The following is a 21,849-nucleotide window of genomic DNA, read 5'->3' on the forward strand; positions in this document are numbered from 1 at the left end:
AAGAGGATAAAAGAAGTTATCCACAGGAAGTGCTCGAGAAAGCAGCTGTGTTCAGTAAAAATTCAGTGAATAATGGCTCTTGAAGTTATTGTCTTCTACGTACTTCATACTTTTCTTCTCATCTTTCTTTGTCTGTCATTAAAATAACTTGTGTCAGTGATGATACTGTCTTGAAATACCAGGAAACAACAGTCAGACCCAAGGAGGTGACTGCCAGACTACACAGCTTCTTCTACAAGTTAAACTGAAAGACTGGCACATACAGTCTCTGGGATCCAGCAGCCCGACCCCTGAGTCTGCTTTGTGGGATTCATTGGTTGCCTGAATTACTTCAAGATTTGGGTTTCCGTCTTGTATAGTTCCTCCTTGAAATTCACAACCACAGTTGCAATAACAGACTTAACATCCCTTTTAGAAACCATCTAATATCTGGACCATACTGGAATTGGTTCTGATGGGATTTTTCTCTGAAATGGATACAGACCCTGGCTTTCATTTGATAGCATTCTGTGCATTATACCATGAATACTGTGGATATGATGTGGTGTATGCTCTTGATTCTCTGTCTTTAAACCGTTTTGATGTTTTCATCTCAGCGGGAGTTCATCTTGTGAGATTTAACTACAAACTGTCTTGGCTAGTGGTTCAGATCTTTAAAAAATTATCAATGTATTTTAATTTGTTCCTTGAGCATTTCATACATGTATGCAATCTATTTTAATCATATAGACCCCAATCTCCCTCTCCAACTATCCCCAGACTTCAACATGTCAACCTCACAACTTCCTGGTTTTTTTTTTGTTTTTTTTTTGTTTTTTAATATCCTACCGAGTCCAATTATTGATACCCTGTTGTGTATGAGTGTCGGGTCACCCAGTAGAGCACAGAAAATCTATCAGTGGCCATACCCCCAAAAGAAAATTGTTCCCAGCAGCCATCAATTTCCAATATCTCTTCAGCAAGGAGTGGGGCCTCAAGAGATTCTGCCCCTCATCTATGATGGAGTTACCGACTCACTTGATTTTTGTGCAGGTGTTGTACAGACAACCACAGGTATTATGAAATCATGGGTGTCCAGAAGATACCTCCACTCTTAAACTCTTTCTGTCCTTTCTTCCATGTTACTTGAGCATTAAGGGCATGCGGAGTTGATACAGAAGTCTTATTATTCACGAATTCTCAGTATTTTGACCAGTTAGGAACTTCTGCATTAACTGCTGCCTACTGCAAAAATAAGCTTCTCTGATCAAGGCAAAGAGCAGCACTTATCTATGGGTTATAATTGAAAATATTCAGAAGACAGTTTGACAATATGACTATTTAGTAAAACAATCACAGTAGGTTCCCACCTAGGGTCTATGACCTCTGTGGGCTTTTGGCCGGGTTTATAGTACCAGGCATGAGTTATCTCCTGTGGAACATACCTAAATCAGAAAGTGATTGTTTATAACCATAACCTTCATGTCAATAGTACACCAGTGGGCACATCTTATCTGGCAGGTCACAGACCTAGATAAGACCATTGATGACACTTCTTCCCCATTCCAGAAGCCTGCACAGCACGTCCCATCACCATGCAAGCTAGCCAGTAGGGAGGGAGTATCCTAGTCAGTTCCAACTGATTTCTTGAAGTCCTGCGACCAAAGTGTCTTAAGTGATAGCATCTTACCATCTAGTTACAGTGAGCAACCAAGAACAATGGCAATATTCTGTATGGTTGTGGGAGCCACTGGGACCTCCTTGAGCAATTAATTCAAAAAGAGGCACCCCATACCTTGTACTGAAATTTACACTTACAAACCTATGTCTTTTGAGAGCAGCACTGTTCACCCAGGAAGAGTACCTCTGTACATACTCCTTTTTAATTTTTTTTTTAAATTAGCTTATGCAGCAGTGGGTTTTCACGAGGCTTACAATCTTAGTGTTGGTTAACCTATCTCCTTTCTCTCCTCCATCTCTACTTAGACCTTTGAGTTTCAACATCAATGAGCTTTTGCCTAACTTCTTTCATTATGAGCCCTATGGTCTATCTGTCCCACAGAAGGATGGTATAGTGACGATGTGATGGTTTAGGCAGTATTGTAAGACAGAACAGAGGGGTTCTCCCTCTCTGAATACCTCCTTTCGGAGACTGCCTTTACTTTCTAGTGGCTCTGGTAGCCACAATGGATGAACTGGGGTTCCTACAACTCAATCCTATGATTTTGTTCTGCTCTCAGAGGGGGAAAAAGATGTAAGAAATGAGAAATCACCTCCAGTGGCTTCTTCTTACAAAGCATTCCTTAAAAAAAAAAAAAAAATCTATCTTCTCTATTACACCATTGAGTATTATGAATTTATCCAGGATCTAGTTGTCTATGAGAGTTAGCTACTCAAAGAATTGGCAAATGGAAGGAAAAGCTCTCTTCTCATTGGGGAATTTTGTTAAAATTCAAAATTTAGATGGGAATCATAATGGTGTATTATAAATATTTAGCCTTGCTAAATAGGAGTGAGTTTTGTCTATCCAACCGAGTCTTTGGTGTTCCTCAGTAAAACTCTCCTACACACTTCCTACTAGCTAAGGATGTAAGTGTATTGTGATAAACCAATTGTGGTTATACTTTGATTGTATTTGTATTATTTTCAGCGGTACGTTTTAGGACTGGAACATCATGGAAGTCGTTGGATGGTGGCCCTTCTTCTCTCTGCTGCACATCATTTGCTTTTTTTCTTCATTACTGGCACATACTCTCTACTTAATGTCAAGCCGCTGAGAGAAGCAGTTGTCCAGTTTGGCTCCTGCTTTGTCACACAGATTTGTTGCCTCATTGAGCTCTTGGGGGAATGATCATTGATCTTAGGTTGTTTCTATCTTTGCCTTTTCAGTTCAGAGTTAACACATAAAAGAGTACGAGTGTGATGTGATGTTGGCAATCATTTCATGAGTTATTAACTTCAATAGTTCTGCATGGACAAGTTAATGGTAGACTAGAAAGGGTTTGCTGCCTATTTAAAAAATGCATTGACCCTTCTCTGGAAGGATTTTTCTACAAACATGCAAAAATACCTTAAGATTGATAGGCTTTTTTTCCCCCTTGAAAAACACAGTTGGTCTAACTTAAAAAATAAAAAAAACAAAAAGGAATGCTAAAACAAAACTAAAAATAAATGATGACATAGGAATGGAGGTTTATGTTATAATCCATGAGCAAGGATCAGGTTTTATCATCATCATCTCACACACACACACACACACAACACACACACACACACACATACACACACCACACACACACACACACACACACACACGCACAAACACACACCAAATTAAAAAAAAAATAAGGCTTTTGGACAACACTTCATGTCATCATTAAAGTAATACAGTAAGATTTGGAAATGTATTTACTTTTTAAGGTAGCAAAGGACATTAGAATCAAGATTAGGAAAACATCAATCCACTGCATGTGACTTCTATCATATTAGTTTAGATTCCTACAATTTTCTATGAAAACACTGAAAATCATTGAAGGTTTCAGTGTATCTCTAGCATCTAATAGGAACTTAATATCTATAACAGAATGAATATCTTATAATGTTATGTATTACAAAATCTCCTAAAAACAAGGGAATTTCTGCTCACCGAAGAAATTATGAGAGACCAAAACAATACTAAGAATACTTTATTATCATTGTTATTAAACGTATTGAATAGACACATTAAAGGGAATGTACTGTCCACCTGGTGAAACAGAATGTGTTCATTATGACAAAGAAGGTGACATATTTAAACCAAGAATACTTCTCAGGTACTACAGCATCCTAACTTATATGTACCATAGGTTCTCTATAAGTTTTCTACTAAACAACAGGGACTGAACATTGTGAGTTTGACAAACTGATATGCCAGACATTCTTTAAAAAGTGAAAATATTAACATCCTGGAATGATTTCCATTCCCGGTCCACTTTCTGCCCACTGGAAAAAATTGCACTGCTGTTCTTTTTCAAAAGGGCATACAAAAAACTTCTTCCCATTATTAGGTCCAATCTTCAGCACAGTTCTCATAATGGAGCGCTTGCCATGTCTGCACAATGGGAAGGATAAGTCTGCCCACTAAGGGAGAAGAAGACAGAAGACAGGGTATAAGGAATGCATGAGGTTATGATGGGCACAGACAGTCTGATGTGATACTAATTTCACTGCTGTGACTATAATGTGACAGTGTGAAATAGATGTGAACTATTAGTTGCTGCACTTTTTGTTTCGTTTTGGTTTGTTTGAGACAGGGTTTCTCTGTAGGTTTGGAGCCTGTCCTGGAACTCACTCTGTAGACCATGCTGGCCTTGAACTCACAGAGATCCACATGCCTCTCCCTCTCAAGTGCTGGGATTAAATGCATGCGCCGCCACTGCCCAGTGGTTGCTGCACTTTTTAAATGTCATATTCTATAAGAAGCATTTTATTTATAAATTTGCTTCAATCACACACTAAGTTGTCCTAATATCAAACTTCACTTTATCTAAAAACATATAAAAAGTTCCTCCCTTTATTCAGAGTAACTGAGAACTATCAGAATCTTGATATTAAGCTATCACCAGTGTCCTGGCTATATATCATTTCTAGTTAAAATATTATCAAATATTTGTTATAACTGTAATACTACATCCCATTAGCCTCCTAGAAATAGGAAGACCCCAACAGGTACTTGCCCAGACTAAATTAAGCAAAAGCCACTCTACTCCTCATTATTTGGTCTCAAGAGAGGAATGAAGGAGGCTGTGATAGTATCAGCATTATAAAATTACTAACACCATTTTCCATTACATTTAAAACGCTTCTTCAGGAAATCTACGAATCTAGTATGACAGAAGCATATCTTAGGTGTAGGACCTAAAATCATCGAATTTAACCTGGGAATGTCCTTAAGAAAGTTCGCACACCAGACAGACAGACCAGTGTCTTATTTCCCAATAAGACGAACCAGCAATGTTCTGCTTCAGCACAGTCACGGATCAACATTTCCCTTTTTCTACTAGGTGTCATAAGGAGTATAACTAGGGAAAAGCGTGTCTTTAATCACCAGAATAACATTATCACAATGTTGAGAATGGTGCACTCGGGGGAAAACAGACAGGGAGACTGGCTGAAGGGACACACATGCCTGTCTCCTGCACCAGATACGAAGACTCACCTGGGGCTGGATTATCACAGGCTGTCATTCCTATCTCCTCTGCACACACACCCCACCCCCAGGTTACACTTAGAGTAGAATTCACTAAGGTTATTGTAAACCCAAGGCGATTATTGCCATGTATGCTGACTTGTCTCATGTACTCTCTCTAATGCATAAGTCATGGGATTTTAAAGAATTCTTATTTAGTATTTCTTAGTGACTTAATGCCTGCCTGCCTGCCTTCCTTCATTCCTGCCTGCCTTCCTTCCTTTCTTCCTTTTTGCTATAGGATTTCACAATCCAGGCTAGTCTGGAATTCATTATACTAGTCTGGTCTCAAACTCAAGACCCTCTTGTTTCAACTTGCACAGTACTTGGAATACAGATGTGAATCACCACATCTGGCCTCAGTACTTTCCTACCTATCATTATGAATCAAGAACAACATTGATACACTTGTAATTACAAATATGAAACTCCCTATTAATCCAATAGCTATTCTAGCATTAATATTATTTGCTGAACAATACTATTATTTTAAGTTATTTAACACCCATGCTTTACACTGAATACTAATATGGCCATTTAAAATGGAAAGGAAAAGCCAGGTAGAGTGGTGTGTAAATGCAATCCTAGAACTTGGGCGGTTCCTGTCTCAAATAAATAAACAAATAAATAAGCAAGCAAGTAAATAAATAAATGAATGTATAAGTAAAGCTGCAAGCACTGATATTTGTCACATTACAATAAACAAAATTCACTTGAGGTACAGTAAGCACGGGAAATTTTACACATACTTGAAAAAATCCGCACTGTGCATCTCTGGGTAGAGGACAGGCATAAAACTGCCTCCCCTTGTTTTCTCCGTTCTTCCTCACAACTCGGAGAACACAGGGGCGGTGGTGCTTCTTACACCGAGGGGTGCCAGCATTTACAGAGGGAGCATCATCCGCTGTCCGGGTTTGGAGTTCACTGTAATGACAGGTCACACAATAATGGTCGTCCAGCAGCACTAAAAGGGTCACTCATACCACCCGGCCCCATCCATTTAGTTTTCCACCTATAGAAGAGGCAACTCTAGGTTATTATGCTCTTAATGGGTTTTCAAGCAATTCTAATTGATTTTGAAACTCATTAGATGTCAAAGGCACAAACCTTAAATTTCCAGAAGAAAAAAGAAAAGGTGAATTTCTATGTGGTCTATTGGATTTTCTTAAGTTTTCACTTCTGATATTCCATTTTTCCCCTTACCATATATTACAGCATAAACACTCACTTCTGTTTCCTCTAAGATATTCTTATAAGTCTACCTGGACCCTATCTCACAAAGCAGTCTGGGATACAATCATCTCTAATTATTTTCTCATATGCAGAAATTCTCATTGTACCGAGGAGGCCATCTTGAGACCATCTATTGTCCACTTCAAAACAATTTTCTACGCCTTTCTTTGATCAAGATTACTATGTGACTCACAATAACATTTTCGTAAGAAACAAGCAGCTTGGAAGAGCAGAAATGTGAATTTAACAAAGCTTAGCAGAAGGGACTTTCATCTCTACAATTAAAACCCAGAATGTTTGGAGGTCATGTCTGCACACAGTGAACAAAGACCAGGAGGTGATCTTGTCCTTCAGCTATATATGCAATTTCTTCTTTGGAAAAAAAAAAAGTTTCATTATAATTTTTAAGTTTCCATATCTTGTATGTTGTACGTAACACATATAAAGAATAAAAGTGATCACGGCAATGAAAGAAGAACACAGGAATTTACATAAGTTGTAGACATGTACTTAGCATGGACAAAGTAGGTTCCAGCCTCAGCGCCAAAAGATAACAAATGTAACCACTGTAACAAGACCAGGACCTCTGCATAACATCCCTGCTTTCAAAAATTCTCTTCACAGTAAAATAGTCTGCTTTTCACATGGTGGGAAATTTCTAACAATAACAACAATAAATGTCTTCAATACCTAAAAATTAGGAGTATTTTCCTTTTTCCATGGTTTCCAAGACTAAATTTTGCAGTATTTGTTTCTATAATGATACTTCAAGCAGCGTACCTAATTGAAATGTTCAGAGGATACGACTGTTCACTTGTAGTGTAAATGGACTTAAACTTTATAAAAGATAGGATTAAACAGATTACTTTAAAAATATCTGTTGGCATAGAACTTAAGCACAGATATGGATGTTCATATAGCAGCTATGTGTGATACGGAAGTAGCTAGAGGCATCACTATGGACAGCATAATTATTAAATATTATCATCATTAAATATTTCGCCATTATTAAATATTTAATAGTTTCATCACTAAATATTTCACCAGTATGATTTTGCTGTTTCTCTCTTCAGAGTGGCCAGTAGGTGATACTAATATTTTAGAATAATGGTTCACACCAAATCGGGAATAGGAAAGCCTGAAGGGCCGGGCTTTTGTTCCCTACACCCTCCCTTTAAATCTATAACGTCCAGAGAAGCTAAGAATCCATACAGCTGCAGAGAAGTCAAGAGATGTCAAAACGGAAGGGGTGCCACAAATAGTATTACATTTAAGGGAGAAAGAAAATGAGGTTAAGGGTATTAGCAGACATAAACGGAAAGGTGCTTATGGAAATGTGCATGCATAAATACACAGTTTGTATGTATGTTTCTGATGGCCCTGGTAGTTCAGGCTTGAAATTCCAGTTCTTCAGAAGAATGGGAGAAGAGGTTTGTTTGTTCAAGGCCAGCCAGGTCAGTTTAGCAAGAGCCTGGCTTAAGGAAAGAAGGGCGGCTCGGCATGGAGCTTACTCAGTGTTGCCCACACCTGCTGTGAGAGGGGCCTCAGCTACAGCACCCAGAACAGAAGAAGAACAGTACAACAGTTTTATTCATGATTTTTAAAGTGCTGCCTTTGGTAGCATTTAGTCCGGCATTTCCTAATTCATTTGCCTTAGGTTTTAACTCAAAATTTTACAGCCCTAAGGAGAGATATCAAATTTTTTTTTTCCCATGAAGCTTTTCTGAGGTACAGGAGTAGAGGATAGGACTCAGTAGGCTCTGGGCCTTGTCTCTTCTTCATTTTTGTCTTGCATTCTGTGTCTTCCATTCTGTGTCGTCTTTGGCATGAAGCTGGCTGTATGTTCTATCCTTCGTACCCAGAATCTGTTCCACCGACTAGCAACATTAGCATCACTCAGGGGCTCCTCAGACACACAGAACTCCTCGCCCCTCCTCCAAATCCCTTTGGGGTGGCATCTGCTTGCTAACAAGGCTCCCAGGTGATTCATATGCACATTAAGTTGTGAAGTGCGGAGTTAATGTAACCAAGCTCCTCCTGCCACCTGCATCCATCACATCGGCTCTAAATATGCACAAGCTAACTTCTGGTTTATGATGGAAAACATTATCCGGCCTAATTAAGTGTTCTGCTCAATCGAGGATATCTCGGTTTCTCTTTGTTTCAATCATTATTTAGAAACTTTCTAAAGTGGAGCAGAGCATTTTATAGGTAAATTTAGCGTAAAGAACAGTTGAATTTTATTGTGGCGATGAGGCTCATCATTTGAATATTGATTTATAAACAGCATAGTAATATGGTAGACCAGGATTTGGCAAAATCTTTTCAGACTCATCATTTGAATATTGATTTATAAATGGCATAGTAATATAGTAGACCAGGATTTGGCGAAACCTTTTCAGACATGCATTTTAAGCTTGTGAGTCTGTGGCAACTACTCAATTACATTGTTTATTAATACAAAAATAACTAAACAAATGGAAATGAAACATCACACAAACAGGTGTCTGTTGAATCTGTCCTTGCTGGCTGTAGTTTGCTGGAGTAGGCATCATCAGGATCATGGACAATGCTGGAAGCGTAGCAAGTTCCCCCCAAATAATAAAAAGATAAAATTGCTGTCTGGCATGCGTAAAAACGCATGGGTTCTATTCTTAATATCTTAAAAGTAAAGGGACTAACAATAAAGAAATCAGACACAGATTAAAAATTGTCCTTGTAGCCAGGCGGCGGTAATGCACACCTTTAATCCCAGCACTCGGGAGGCAGAGCCAGGCGGATCTCTGTGAATTCGAGGCCAGCCTGGTCTACAGAGCAAGATCCAGGGCAGGCACTAAAACTATGCAGAGAAACCCTGTCTTGATAAAACAAAACAAAAAATAATAATAATAATTATCCTTGTGTGGAAAACTCTTATACTATCCATCATTAATTTAAGTTATTGATTTCTATATTGAATGATTTATTATAATAAAAATATTGCTTGGAAATAATTTTTGAATTAACCAGTCCAACTGAAGATTTGATAACCCAATATTATTTCAAAGATGAAAGTAAACAGAAATTAAATGAGTGAGGTAACTGAGGACTCCAAGAGGTGAAACAAGAAACACTTGCAAAGCATTAGATATACCTTCCAAACAACTAATGGGAGCAGACATGGGAAAAATGGGGATGACTTCAAAGGCGTCGTTTTACTCTCCCATGCGACCCTTTGTGTGATATTCCAGCTAGAACACACACTTTCTTTGAAAATGTATCACCATGTTTCTTCTGTGTTTACAGTAATTGGATCAGAGATATAAAACTGGTTTTAGAAGCTAATCGTTAACTGCTTAAAAATGGGTTCGATGATCTGATTTAACATCTGGTAACTCGATAACATTCGAGTATATTTAGAGACCAACCCAAAAATAAGCATGCAACAGCATGGCAAAGAGATCGCTAATTAAGGGAACAAAAGTCAAATTAATTACCCTATGATTATTAAAGAAAATAAACTGGCTATAAATTCTGAGTGGAGCACCTGTTTTAACAGTGTTTTGTGGTGAGCCTCTGCTAGGCATCTTGTCCACGAGAGGAACACTCTAGCTGCCAGACAAGGAGAAAAATGAAATAAATGATAGTAATTTGCAATTTCTTCCTTGTAGAGTAGCTGGGTGCAGAAGGGATGCTGGGTGAACTCATTTCATCACATGACATTTACTCTGCTGGTTGATCTGGATTGATTGTGAGGTTTCTTCCTGATGCTCTTCTATTACACACACACACACACACACACACACACACACACACACACACACACACACACGCACGCGCGCGCGGCTCTAACATTTCTAAGCAATGCTGTGCACTGTGATTAATCATATGATTCTACTGTTAATAGCTTATGAAGAAATCGTTTAAATTTAAGGTTACATTAATGGTTTTTTTTTTTAATCCTTAATTCATTAGTTAAATTGTCTGGTGGTTTTATGTTGTTTGTTTTGTTTTGTATGAAAGAAAAAAATAATATGCCAGGATATTTCATCTGGGCACAGTGAATGGCACGCTATTTTAAAGCAGTCATTTTCACTTCCTTCCAGTTACACCACTGAAGAGAAAAACTGCTTAAAAGCTATTTTCTTCTACAGGACAGCCTCCCAACATAGACTGTATGTAGCTCCTACCCAATTTTTGTCATGAGGTACCAATTAGGGCTAGAGGGAAACGTTGCATTTAGCTAATCAACTAAAAGTTCAGGCCTCCATAGCTTCATTGCGATATATCACAAGTAGCAGTTATATCAGTTAAGTGATTATGAACAAAATATTTTGCAAAAAAAAAAAAAATCAGCTTTTCAAATCATCAGGATTAACTCATGATAGAAGATTTTGAGGTAGGATAAAAAGTTATTGATAAATGCATATACTAGGCAAAAGCTGTCTGAGAATTGTTATGAAATAAGCTTTAAGGATTCACAGAGTTTGGATTAGGAGTTTCACCAGGCGGTCCATCATCCCACTGCCCAGAGGTAGAATCCCCCCATCCATAAGCACAGATAAAGGAACACGGACAAATGTCGAATTCCCCTGAGATTACTTCAGGTTCCATGGTAACTGTCTTCCATTGTTAAGAAAAGACATGCAGGGGGAAAAAGACATTATTTGCTTTATTTTAATCTATATTTAAAAATGCTACAAAGGATCAGTGAGATGGCTCAGTGGGCAAGTGTTCGATGCCAGTCTGAAAACCTGGGCACGATTCCTAGAACCTGCAGGGTGGAAGGAGAGAACAGACTCCAGCAAACTGTCTTCTCACCTCCACACACCACCCTGCTTCAAATACATTAATAATCTTTTAAAAAATCAAAATGCTATGTATAAGTAAAGCAACTGATTCGTGATGAAGCAATCTGGGGAAAAAATGTGGAAAGATGTTCTCTGAGAGATGCTTATGGGACTGTGATAGGAAACCTAGGCAAGGAGAGGGAAGGAGGTCAACAGGGAGGTCTACAGCCCAGCTAACAATTGGGGATCTTCTCCTGGCCATGTCGTGTCGCTGGTAGTTTCATAAAACACCACTGGTATGTGTGGTACTTTGCAGGAATTGTAACTTTCATTTCAGATACAAAAACAGCATGGATGCTCTTTGGGAATTTTTGGTTAAAATAGCAAAAAAAAAAAAAAAAAAAAAAAAGAAAGAAAGAAAGAAAGAAAGAAAATCCCACATGACCACAGATAATAACTACTTTTTTTTTTTTTTAAACAGAAATGCAGCCAAAGGTATCTTGGGTTTTTCTCTTTTAAAATAGAGGACACACACTAAACTTCTGTATATGACGGTTTCCCTCAGAACTTTGCTTCATTGGGAAGAAATGCTTGGGCCCCAGCAGATGACAGTGCTCCTCACAAGGCTTGGACTTTTCCATGGTGAAGCAGAAGCAGGTATGCAGTAGAAGGCAGAGCTCAACTTTTGGTCTTTACTTGGGCTAGTGGCACGAAGGCTAATAATTTCTCTCAATGATTGACAAGCTCTAACTCCCAATCAGGCACATGACATGAGGGAGAGAGCTGGGACCCTACAGTGTCGTGTACAGTTAGATTGATGTTAAGGTTGGGTGCAGGTAATGCATTTTCCACTTACAACAGGCTTACTGGGATACAGCTACCTTGGCAACCAAGGAATAGCTATACATAAAACATCAGCAGATAATTGGTATGATTGTGGGTGTTTTAAATAGTTTTCTATATATTTTCTGATATTTTCCAAATATGTCATACTGAACATATGGTTATATTCAGGAAAAGATGAAAAAAAAAAATACTTGTTGGAGTCGCAGGAAAATCTGTTCCCTTTCTTTCCCGTTCTAACATCGATTAGCTAGAGAAAGAAAAGCAAGCAAATTATTATAATAATTTTTCAATGCTTATGTTACTAAAAGCAATTTAACTTTCATAGCAATGGATGGATTTTCTGCCTTCTTAGAACTGGGTGCAATACAAATGCCTTACTGATCTTAAAAATACTTCAAACAATAACAACAAAAATTTAACGCAAATACTGTGAAGACCAAAGTTAGAAACATCATACCTGTTAGAAAGTCCAGAGTTGTAATGTTTAAGGTCTGCTTCTGAAGAGTGAGCTGTCTTCAATTTTTTATGTGTTGAACTAAATAATTTAGACTGGGCACACACTGTAGGCGATATGTTTACCTTGTTGGATGGCTGAGTTATAGACTTTGTTCCTTCTTTGGAGGGGTACTGTAGATCACTATAGCATGCATCTGTAGGAGGAAGGTTTGGAAATTCCCCACCTCTTATCTGGTTTGGGCTTTTCTTTCTCGCCAAAGCACTGGATTTATTACTGAAATCAGTCAAGACAAGGGTCGTACTTCCAAATGCAGTTTTCCGGTTGATCTTCACTTCTGTATGTGTGTTCTCAAAGTTATTACATGGGTACTTCACTAAATTGCTAAAGTCAATGGGATTCTCTCCATTCTTGAGCACGGAATCTGGAGAAAGATAAGTAATTCTACAGTATTCTAGAAATATAATATACCGACTATTTGAAATAGAACTGATTTAAAATTTTAGTTATCACACTAAGCAAGTATGCACAACCATGTTACCAAGCTCACTTGAACAAGTTACAGTTGGGTTATCATCGGCTTAGGAAATAAAATATCAACAACCTATAGGAACCAAAAGATGGTGCCAGCAAGGATTTGTATTTGCTTTCTTATGTTTAAATATCCAAAGACTATTCAGCTATCAGTTCTGTTAATATTAGGAGAAGCAATTAGCATTGGTAATTAACAATGATCTCCCAGAAGGCCTCAGCTCTGCAGCTAGAGACTAATGTATGGTCAGGAACATTCATGATTGACAGGACCAAATGAAAAGTTTACTTAAGATTAGTAAAGAAGAATTGTAGACACTCGATGTTGATGAGAATATGTTTCAACAAATATTGTAGAATTTTGGAATCAGCATCATGATGTGATCTGTATTATGCTTACGATACGTATCTTCATATTAACAAGAAAGAGTTGATAAGACATATAAAGGCATTTCAGAATGCTGAAATAAATGCAGAAAACTAAGACAGTTTTCCAAGCTTCTCTTTCGGGTGACTGATAGTGAAGGAAGTACAGTCCCTCCTGCGACTTAGCAAAGCTGTTGGAGGGGTGATGCCCGCCTCACAGGCCCAGGGAACAAAACACAATACAGCCGCTAACACAATGCAGGGGTCCTTAAGTCAAGAGCGAACTTTCTCATCTCTAATTGGGGAAAGAAATAACACTTTGAGAACACAATGGGAGCCCCATCAGTGAGATGGCTCTTAATCACAGGTTTCCTCTGAGGTTTTACATTCTCTGAGCGCGGGAGATTGGGAGCTATAAAGAGTTATTTTGAAGGATTTCAATGAAATCAGTACAATTGTCTGGGTAAAGATTTTAATAACAAGGGGTAGGAAGGAGAAAGAAGAGAAAAAATTCAGCCTTTTCCAATTCCACCTGCAAAGATATTCGTACAGAATTCTTCCCTTTCAATTTATGAAACACTCGGGCTGAATAACAAACTGGAAAGTTGCTGAAATCTGCATAAAACAAAGCTTTATTGAATAATTCATTAGAAACAGTAGAGAACAGATGTGATCATCTCAGGGTTTGAGATACAAAGGCACATACTGTTTTAGGAAAAGCATGTTTCCCCTCCCTGTCTTTTTTTTTTCTTCTTCTTTATTTTAATATTTTCAACAGACTATCAGCCTAGTTTACATAAAAAGGCTGGCAATTCCCCCTAAACATCTGAGAAAGAAAGCATTTCACTTGGTTATGGAATGTCAAGGTGGAGTAAAATATATACCTGACAATACAATGCATCTTCTTGCAAACTTTAGGAACTCAAAATGTCAGTCTTACCAACAGGCCTTGCGGTCAAGCAAGCATCACAGGCCTTAGCAGAGGGTCTATTTATGAGGGTACAGACCGCACAGGACCACTGTTCTTCACACTTCCTAGCCACAGAGTCCATACGGTAGTCTTTTCTCCTTGAAGTCCAGCTGATTACAGCTTCTCTCGTTGGCAGTTTGCTGTAAAATAAATTTTAAATCAATCATTTATATTCTTAATGCTTTATTCTTATCCATTCTGGATATTTTAGAAACTGTTGTAGAAGCATTGGGACCCCAATTCTGTTTTTTATTATTTAGAGGTCACTAGTGATAGATCCGAAAACTATATCCTAAGCCCTACTGCATGCTGCTAAATTCTAAAATAAACATTTTATATTTATAAAATTTATAAAAGTACTGTATTTAAAACAAGAAACAAGCTAGCTAAAAGCATTTGCTATAACCAGTAGGAAGTATTTTGCAAATATTTTAAATAGTACTTTCCAAAGCAAATATTATTTATTCAATTAAATCAGAAACAGAAAAGATTATGCTATAAACAGAGTATTAAAAAAATGAAACAGAGGACGTGCCCTTGAAAGAGTGCAAGGCAGAGTATGCAGGAGGGTTTGGAGCTAGGAAAGGAAGGAAGAAATGATATAATTAGACTATAATCCCAAAAACAAAATGAAAAATATAATTACACTAAAATCTCAAAAAACAAACACAAAAAAATAAAAAAGGGAATGAGAAAAGCTTTACATGACTTCATGTTTCCAGAAAATAAAATTCTAGAAATTCTAGGTTTTTAATAGTATTTGCTAAGCAATATGTTGATTGCTTAATCCATAATGATGAAAAAAAGATATTTATGTGTTAGTTCTCACAAACCCTTTTTACATCTACCAAGTTATCACTCTTAGACATGTAGTTAATAGGTTAAGAAACAAATGATAAAGATAAACTTGACTTTTAGTGACAAATGTAAATCATGATTCTGTACCCAGAAAACACTGGCCACTACTGAGTGACAAGAAAGTGCCCTTCTAAAGCTCTAATACTGTTCCTGTCCCGGGTCCCCTGCAGTTAAGCAGTACCATAGCAGCACCACTGATTCCAAGCGTTAACACCCAGAAAAGCTCTTGCAGAAAAACCTATGCAGCTTAATTCTTTTCAGAGCATAGGTTCTCTGCCTCTCAAAGGGAGCCTTGACTTTTGTAACTTCTTGCTCCTTCTATACAAGCACACCAGCCCTGACATCCAGGCTTGTTTGGTAAAATAATGAATAGCCCAAGGAAGTCTGAAAGCAAGCTACATCTCATCATGATTCCTCTAGCTTTACCTTGACTTCTCACACTTAGTATCAAATATGTGTATGGAACTGTAACCCTACAGAATTTGTTCCCCTGACCGAACTCCTGGCCATGACATACTCTGAAAGACAGAAGGCTGCATTTGTTCATAGTTGAACACAATGTAAGTGACCCTCAGATTCCCAGTGTGCCCCAAAGGTTTATCATCATCAGCTTCTCCTATTGTAATCATAAGAGGATGTACCTAACTTCATCTAGAGGCTTTTGAATCTCTTTGCTGCTGTTGCTCCATGCCTTCATTGCCTAGTAATAAATTCTCCCTATCTCTTCATGGATATGTGACAAGAACTCACACTTCCCACGCTGTAGGAGACTGAAGGAGGATCTCCCAAAGAGACCAGGTCATAATATCGGAGAACTGGAAATATTGATTTAGAAAGAGTCTTTTGCAGGGGAAGTTAAGGATATTGACCTAGGAAGTACTGTCCTAGAAAGAGGGGAAAGGCAGACTTGACACACAGAAAAGGAGAGGGTACTGGTGACGCAGAGCCAGAGACTGCAGTGACATGACCACTTGTCAAGGAACGCCGGCAGCCACTAGAGCCTCCAAGAAGCAAGGGGTGGATCCGAGCCCGGACCATCAGAAGGAAGGCACACTTGTCAGTACTTTATGTTGGCAGGATGAAATTCCTCAAGCTTTTGGCATCCCAACTTGAGTGAACGAATTTCTCCTGCTTTATGCTGAAAGTGTGGCACTTGTCATAAAACCCACATGGCGCTAGTACAAACAAAACCCAAGCCCCCCCCCCAGTCTATAACCCTCCCACTTTGTTTCAGTAAAGCATTTTCATAACATAACAGGACAAAACTCTACCCTTCACCCTAACATGTCTTGACATCTTACACCCAGTCCATCAGCAAATCCTAAACTTAATCTTCTGCAGCTTGGTACGTGCTTCTAACAGCGTAAGGTGGAGAAGCTGGGGAGATGGAGGCATTAAGACCAGCTGCTTGCCCGGAGCACACTGTGACAGCACTGGATATCGGGGTCACCAGTCCCGAGGCTCTGGTTCCTATAGCCTTCAGCTAAGCCTAGGAACTACCCCAATATTCATTTGACTATATGGCCCCTTTAGCCTATATTTTGTACATGGCAACTGCAATCAATCCCCAAAGCAGCTTATCATAGCAAGACTAAGTCACCATAGGGTTTCTTCATGTCTTCTAAATGCTCTCAAGTTGTTCCACCCTCCTGACAGGCGAGACCCACGGTAAGAACTTGCTTGTAGATCACACTAAGTTCTCAGTAACCTGCAACCAATTACAGTTCTATTCTATTCTAGACAGAAAGCCATGGTCAGCGCGCTATGGATGTGTCCTTCCTTACACAGGAACGAAACCCCTGAACACTCGCCTGTGTGAGTCTCTAAATAAACAAGCTGTTTCCTCCCTGTCTTCCCCACATTCTGGTTCCCTTCTAGAGGTGATGAATCCCTACTTCTGTCCACACTAAGCTGAGAAAGATGACTTGTCCTTTCTTCCCAGATAGATCTGCTGCCGCCTCTCCTCTAGAGCTCCCTTGTCATTAAAATAAATACAGTCCTCCCCAGCACCTTCACCGCCGTGCTTTAACCAAACGTACCGATTTCCCACCTCACTACCTGAGAACTCTGAGGGGTGTGTGACATTCTGCTTTGCATTCCCAGAGGTTGCACATAATACCAAAGTAAATAATACATCATAAAAATTAAAAAGCAAAACTTTATAAGACTATAAAAGAGTCAGTTTCACCTAATACAGTCACATATGTAGGTTCTGCTGACTGAATATTAAGAGCCAAGAATAAATTATATCAGCATTTAAAAGGGATGTATGTGATCAACAGAAATCAGAACATTTGGGAAGGCTTCATGAGAGTTAATGGGGTTGGGAGATTTTTGTGTGTGGAGAACCATTTGGATCATTGCTCTTGATCTATACAGGCTTCTTTAAGTCATCTTGAAATACTCTCTCCCTCTCCCTCTCTCTTTGCAGAGTTCTCCAGCACCTGGGGATTGACATGCGACTGAAGCATTGCTAGGTGAATATGCTACCACCAAGCTCTAACCTCAAATCTTGAAATAACTTTAAATTAAAACAAAAAATTTTTAGTTAATATAAAAAGTGCCCAGATATTTAGTAGAAATAAAGACTGTATTTATTCACAGAAATCTTAAAAATGGGGTAAGTAGTATTGGTTTTCAAACTTTAAAAGCTATTCATGTATTTATCTTGTGCGAATGATTCTCCAGAGTGTTAAACTGTAAGCCAGTATATAAAACAAGATTAGCATGGGATGGAGGAGAGGGCTCTATCTACCTCAAGACCCAGCTATACCACTCCTGGGCATATATGCAAAGGATACTCCACCATACCACAAGGACACTTGCTCAACAATGTTCACAGCAGCTTTATTCAAAATAGCCAGAACCTGGAAAACAACCTGGATGTCCCTCCACCAAAGAATGGATAAAGAAAATGTAGTGCATTTACACAATGGTGTATAACTCAGCTGTTAGAAACAACGACATCAGGAAATTTGCAGGCAAATGGATGGAACTAGAAAATATCCTCCTGACTGAGGTAACCCAGACCCAGAAAGACAAACATGATATGTTTTCACTTATAAGTGGATATTGGCTGTAAAGTGAAAAATAACCATGCTACAATTCACAGAAAAGCTAAGTAATAATAAGGGCTCAAGGGGGGGATACTTGGATCTCCCAGGGAAGGGAAAATAGAATAGACTTTGAGGGTGGACTGGGGGCATGTGGGGAAGGGAACAGGAGGGACCAGGTGGAGGTGCCAGACAGGGAGAATACTGGAAAACAGGGGGGCATTATAGGATGAGCTAGAAACCTAGTGCAATGGAAACTCCCAGGAATCTACGAGGGTGACCCTAGCAAAGACTCCTAGCAATAGGGGACACAGAGCCTGAACTGGCCATCTCCATAACCAGAGAAGACTTCCAGTGAAGGGATTGAGACACCAACTTACTCCCGTAAACTTGGACCTACAGTTTGTCCCGCCCACAAGATGTGCTGGGGTAAAGGTGGTACAGAAATTGTGGGAGTGGCCAGCCAATGACTGGTCCAACCTGAGACCTATTCCAGAAGAGTGAGTCCACCCCCCGACACTGCCTGGAGCACCAGGACCCAAAGGCTGGATAGACCAGAGACCTAGGATAAAACCAAACATGAATGGAGAAAAAAAAATGTCAGTATAATGATGCCTAATGATACTTTGCTATACTCCAATTGTCCAATTTACTCTACTCAATACTCAAGAGAGGCTTCATTCAGTAACTGGTGGAAACAGATGGAGAGATCCACAGCCAAACGTTAGGCAGAACTTGGGGAATCTTGCAGAAGAGAGGAAGGAAGAATGGTAAGGAGCCAGAGGTGTCAAGGACCCCACAAGAAAACACAGAGTCAAGTAACCTGGGCTCATAGGGGCTCACAGAGACTGAACTGACAACCAGGGAGTCCTCATGGGACTGACCTAGGCACTCTGCACATGTTACAGTTGTATTACTTGGTCTTATGGGACTCGTAACAGTCGGAGCAGAGGGTGTCTCTAACTCTTTTGCCAGCTTTTGGGACCCTATTTCTCATACTGGGTTGCCTTGTCCAGCCTTAATCTGAGGGGAGGTGCCAAGTCTTACCGCAACTCGATATGCCATGTTTGGTAGACATCTATGGGAGGCCTGCCCTTTTCTGAATAGAAACAGAGTGGATGGGGGAGGGGCTGGGAGGAGAGGAAGGAAGGGAAACAAGTCAGGATGTAAAAAAAATAAATAAAAAGTCATTAAAAATAAATAAATTAATTTAAAAAACAGGATTAGGGTGGGATAGAGGAAAGGGATTACGCAGCCCATGACAGTTCTAATTCAGCAGAGCTAACAAGTAAATCTAAATCTCTTTCAGGAACTCTATGAGTCTTTAAGCCTCATCTTCAAACCCTTTGGAATTGACAAATATCTTGTTTATATGGTTAAATATCTTTTACTGACTACTTGGAAGAAAAAAGGAAAACTTTCAATCTCAAAAGCTGGAAGGAGCTATAGATGTAGACAAACACAGAACATTAATCATTTATTCAACAGACAAATACAGTGAAGGTTTTCTATGAACTGGATACTGTGTTAAGTGCATGGAGTCAAATACACATATAACTGTCCCATGAAAAATAAAATCAGAAACCCACACGATCAATACAATTAGCTATCTGATGACGGTTCCTATAATAAAACAGGTGGACAGGAGGAGATATAAGATACTTGGGAGGCAGAGTAGGAGTTATACAGAAATAGAACACGGAAGGAAAAAGAGCAAGTCAGTGCATGTGGATATATTTATGAAAACATAAGGCGTGCCTCTATGCGCTCCACAGAATAATGACTCACCCTCCTCCTCGGGTTTTGCACAGCTCAGTAAGGCCTATTTCTTCCTATTTGCAATCACATCATTTTGTCTGCTCCCACTCAAAAGCAATAGGTCACCAAAGCTCAGGTCTCGGTTCATTTCTGCTTCTAGTCTCACTGCGCTGAGCATTTTATGCTTCACCTAAAAATACCACGCTGGTAACCCTCGGCCATTACCCATCTTGTCATGTGGCCCATGAAATGTCCCGGGCGGGCACTGTACTGACACCTCGTTCAAAAATCTAACTTATTCTATCCCAACTTTCCCAATGCCGAAATTTCAAAGATTTGGTTTGGAGTTGCTTGCAATCATTCTTCAAACGAGACCCGTCACAATTCTTATTAACTTTAAAAACAAATAATTCTGGTTCTAGGTCTAACGTGTTGACTCTGGGTCTGACAATCATTTTCACCATGCCTTGGCAGTCATTTTCCATACATGTTTTCAATCTCTTTGTTCTGTGGTAACTACGTGCGATCAGTAGTCTGGCGGCCCTTCAGTTACATGTTCAGATTATTAGCCACTGGAGAGATAATCTGAGTTTTCTTACCATATTTGAACAGACTGAGGGTTTTCTTTCTGACAGTGAGGACAGAAATATGTCATCCTGCTGTTCTCCCCTAAGCGACACACAGTAATTTTGCAGTGGCACTGGCCACAGTTGGGACGCTGATAAACCGTATAGTGTTTAGAAATGGTAGATCCTGCTTTACAACACTAAAAAAAAAAAGAAAATACATAAAATTAGTCTGTTTATGCTCAAGTCTGTTGTTATGGGGAACAGAGCTATATTCAGAAAATTGAGTCATCTCTGCAAATGTCAAAAATTTGTACATAGTTCCATATAATTTTTCATCAAAGTAAAAGGTATTGACAAAATTTAGTAATGTCTATCAAATAAGATTTGTATGAAATAATTGAGTCATTATGTTTTAACTTATTAGTATTCCAAGCTGCTCTCTGCTTTATCCTCTTATCTAAATGATATATAAAAGTTCTATATTTTAAAATCTCTTTTATGCTTTTAAGGCTTTCTTAATTAAACATAATTACATGGTTGTAAGAAAAGGGCTAGATTAGCTTCAAATCTGATTGCTTTTAGAACAAGGAAGCTACTCACTCAGTTTCAACGGCCAAAAAAGTTATTTTTAGGGGATAAAATTTAACGAGAGCATTTTCTTTGTTGGCCTGATAAAGGACGTTTTTTTTTTTTTTTTTTTTTTTTTTTTTTTTTTTTTTTTTTTTTTTTTTTTTTTTTTTTTTTCTGAACTCTAAAGATTTGCTTGAAAAGAAAATAAAAACTCAAATACTATCCTAACAGAGAATATGCTCTATTTTGGTATAAGTTTTGTTTCAAAAGACGTTTTGATTTTTCTGCCATAGTTTTATTCTATACTCAGTGTTGAAAGTTCCTACAGAGAGAATATCTTTGGTTTCTACCCGCAGTATGAAAACATAAAAATTCAGAAATATGACTATATACGGGCTGAAACTACACAAACAACATATGCCAATTTGAGCATGGTAGTGAAATGCCCAATTTGCTGTGGGCAAAATGGACTGTTTCCTATAGTCATTTTTTCTCTGGAAGAATAAATGGGCATGGGTCATTGTAAAATTGCCATGATTACTGAAGGTAGTCATGGACTGTAAGAGGTTCATTAACTTTAGGTCAATTAATGAAGACCATTATAACCCCTTCATCTCTGAGCACAGTAAAAACACACAGTTTGAATTGTGGTGGGAAAACGGGCTT

General features: G+C 38.7%; 1 protein-coding gene across 2 annotated transcripts in view; it reads right to left on the reverse strand.

Moving 5' to 3' along the window:
- Positions 1 to 3,650: 3,650 nt before the first annotated feature.
- The window catches only part of Neil3 (nei like DNA glycosylase 3), a 52,218-nt gene continuing 34,019 nt past the window's right edge, over positions 3,651 to 21,849 (reverse strand). For both annotated transcript variants that reach the window (XM_028879121.2, XM_037211738.1), the window contains 5 exons: positions 20,644 to 20,810; positions 14,346 to 14,515; positions 12,512 to 12,932; positions 5,956 to 6,130; positions 3,651 to 4,098 (listed from right to left, as the gene is read on the reverse strand). In XM_028879121.2, the coding sequence (XP_028734954.1) occupies positions 3,916 to 4,098; positions 5,956 to 6,130; positions 12,512 to 12,932; positions 14,346 to 14,515; positions 20,644 to 20,810 (1,116 nt within the window). In that variant the 3' untranslated portion in view covers positions 3,651 to 3,915. The remainder of the gene's footprint in view (positions 4,099 to 5,955; positions 6,131 to 12,511; positions 12,933 to 14,345; positions 14,516 to 20,643; positions 20,811 to 21,849) is intronic.

This window comes from Peromyscus leucopus, chromosome 17, assembly GCF_004664715.2.
Source record: "Peromyscus leucopus breed LL Stock chromosome 17, UCI_PerLeu_2.1, whole genome shotgun sequence".
Classification (NCBI taxonomy): Eukaryota; Metazoa; Chordata; class Mammalia; order Rodentia; family Cricetidae; genus Peromyscus; species Peromyscus leucopus.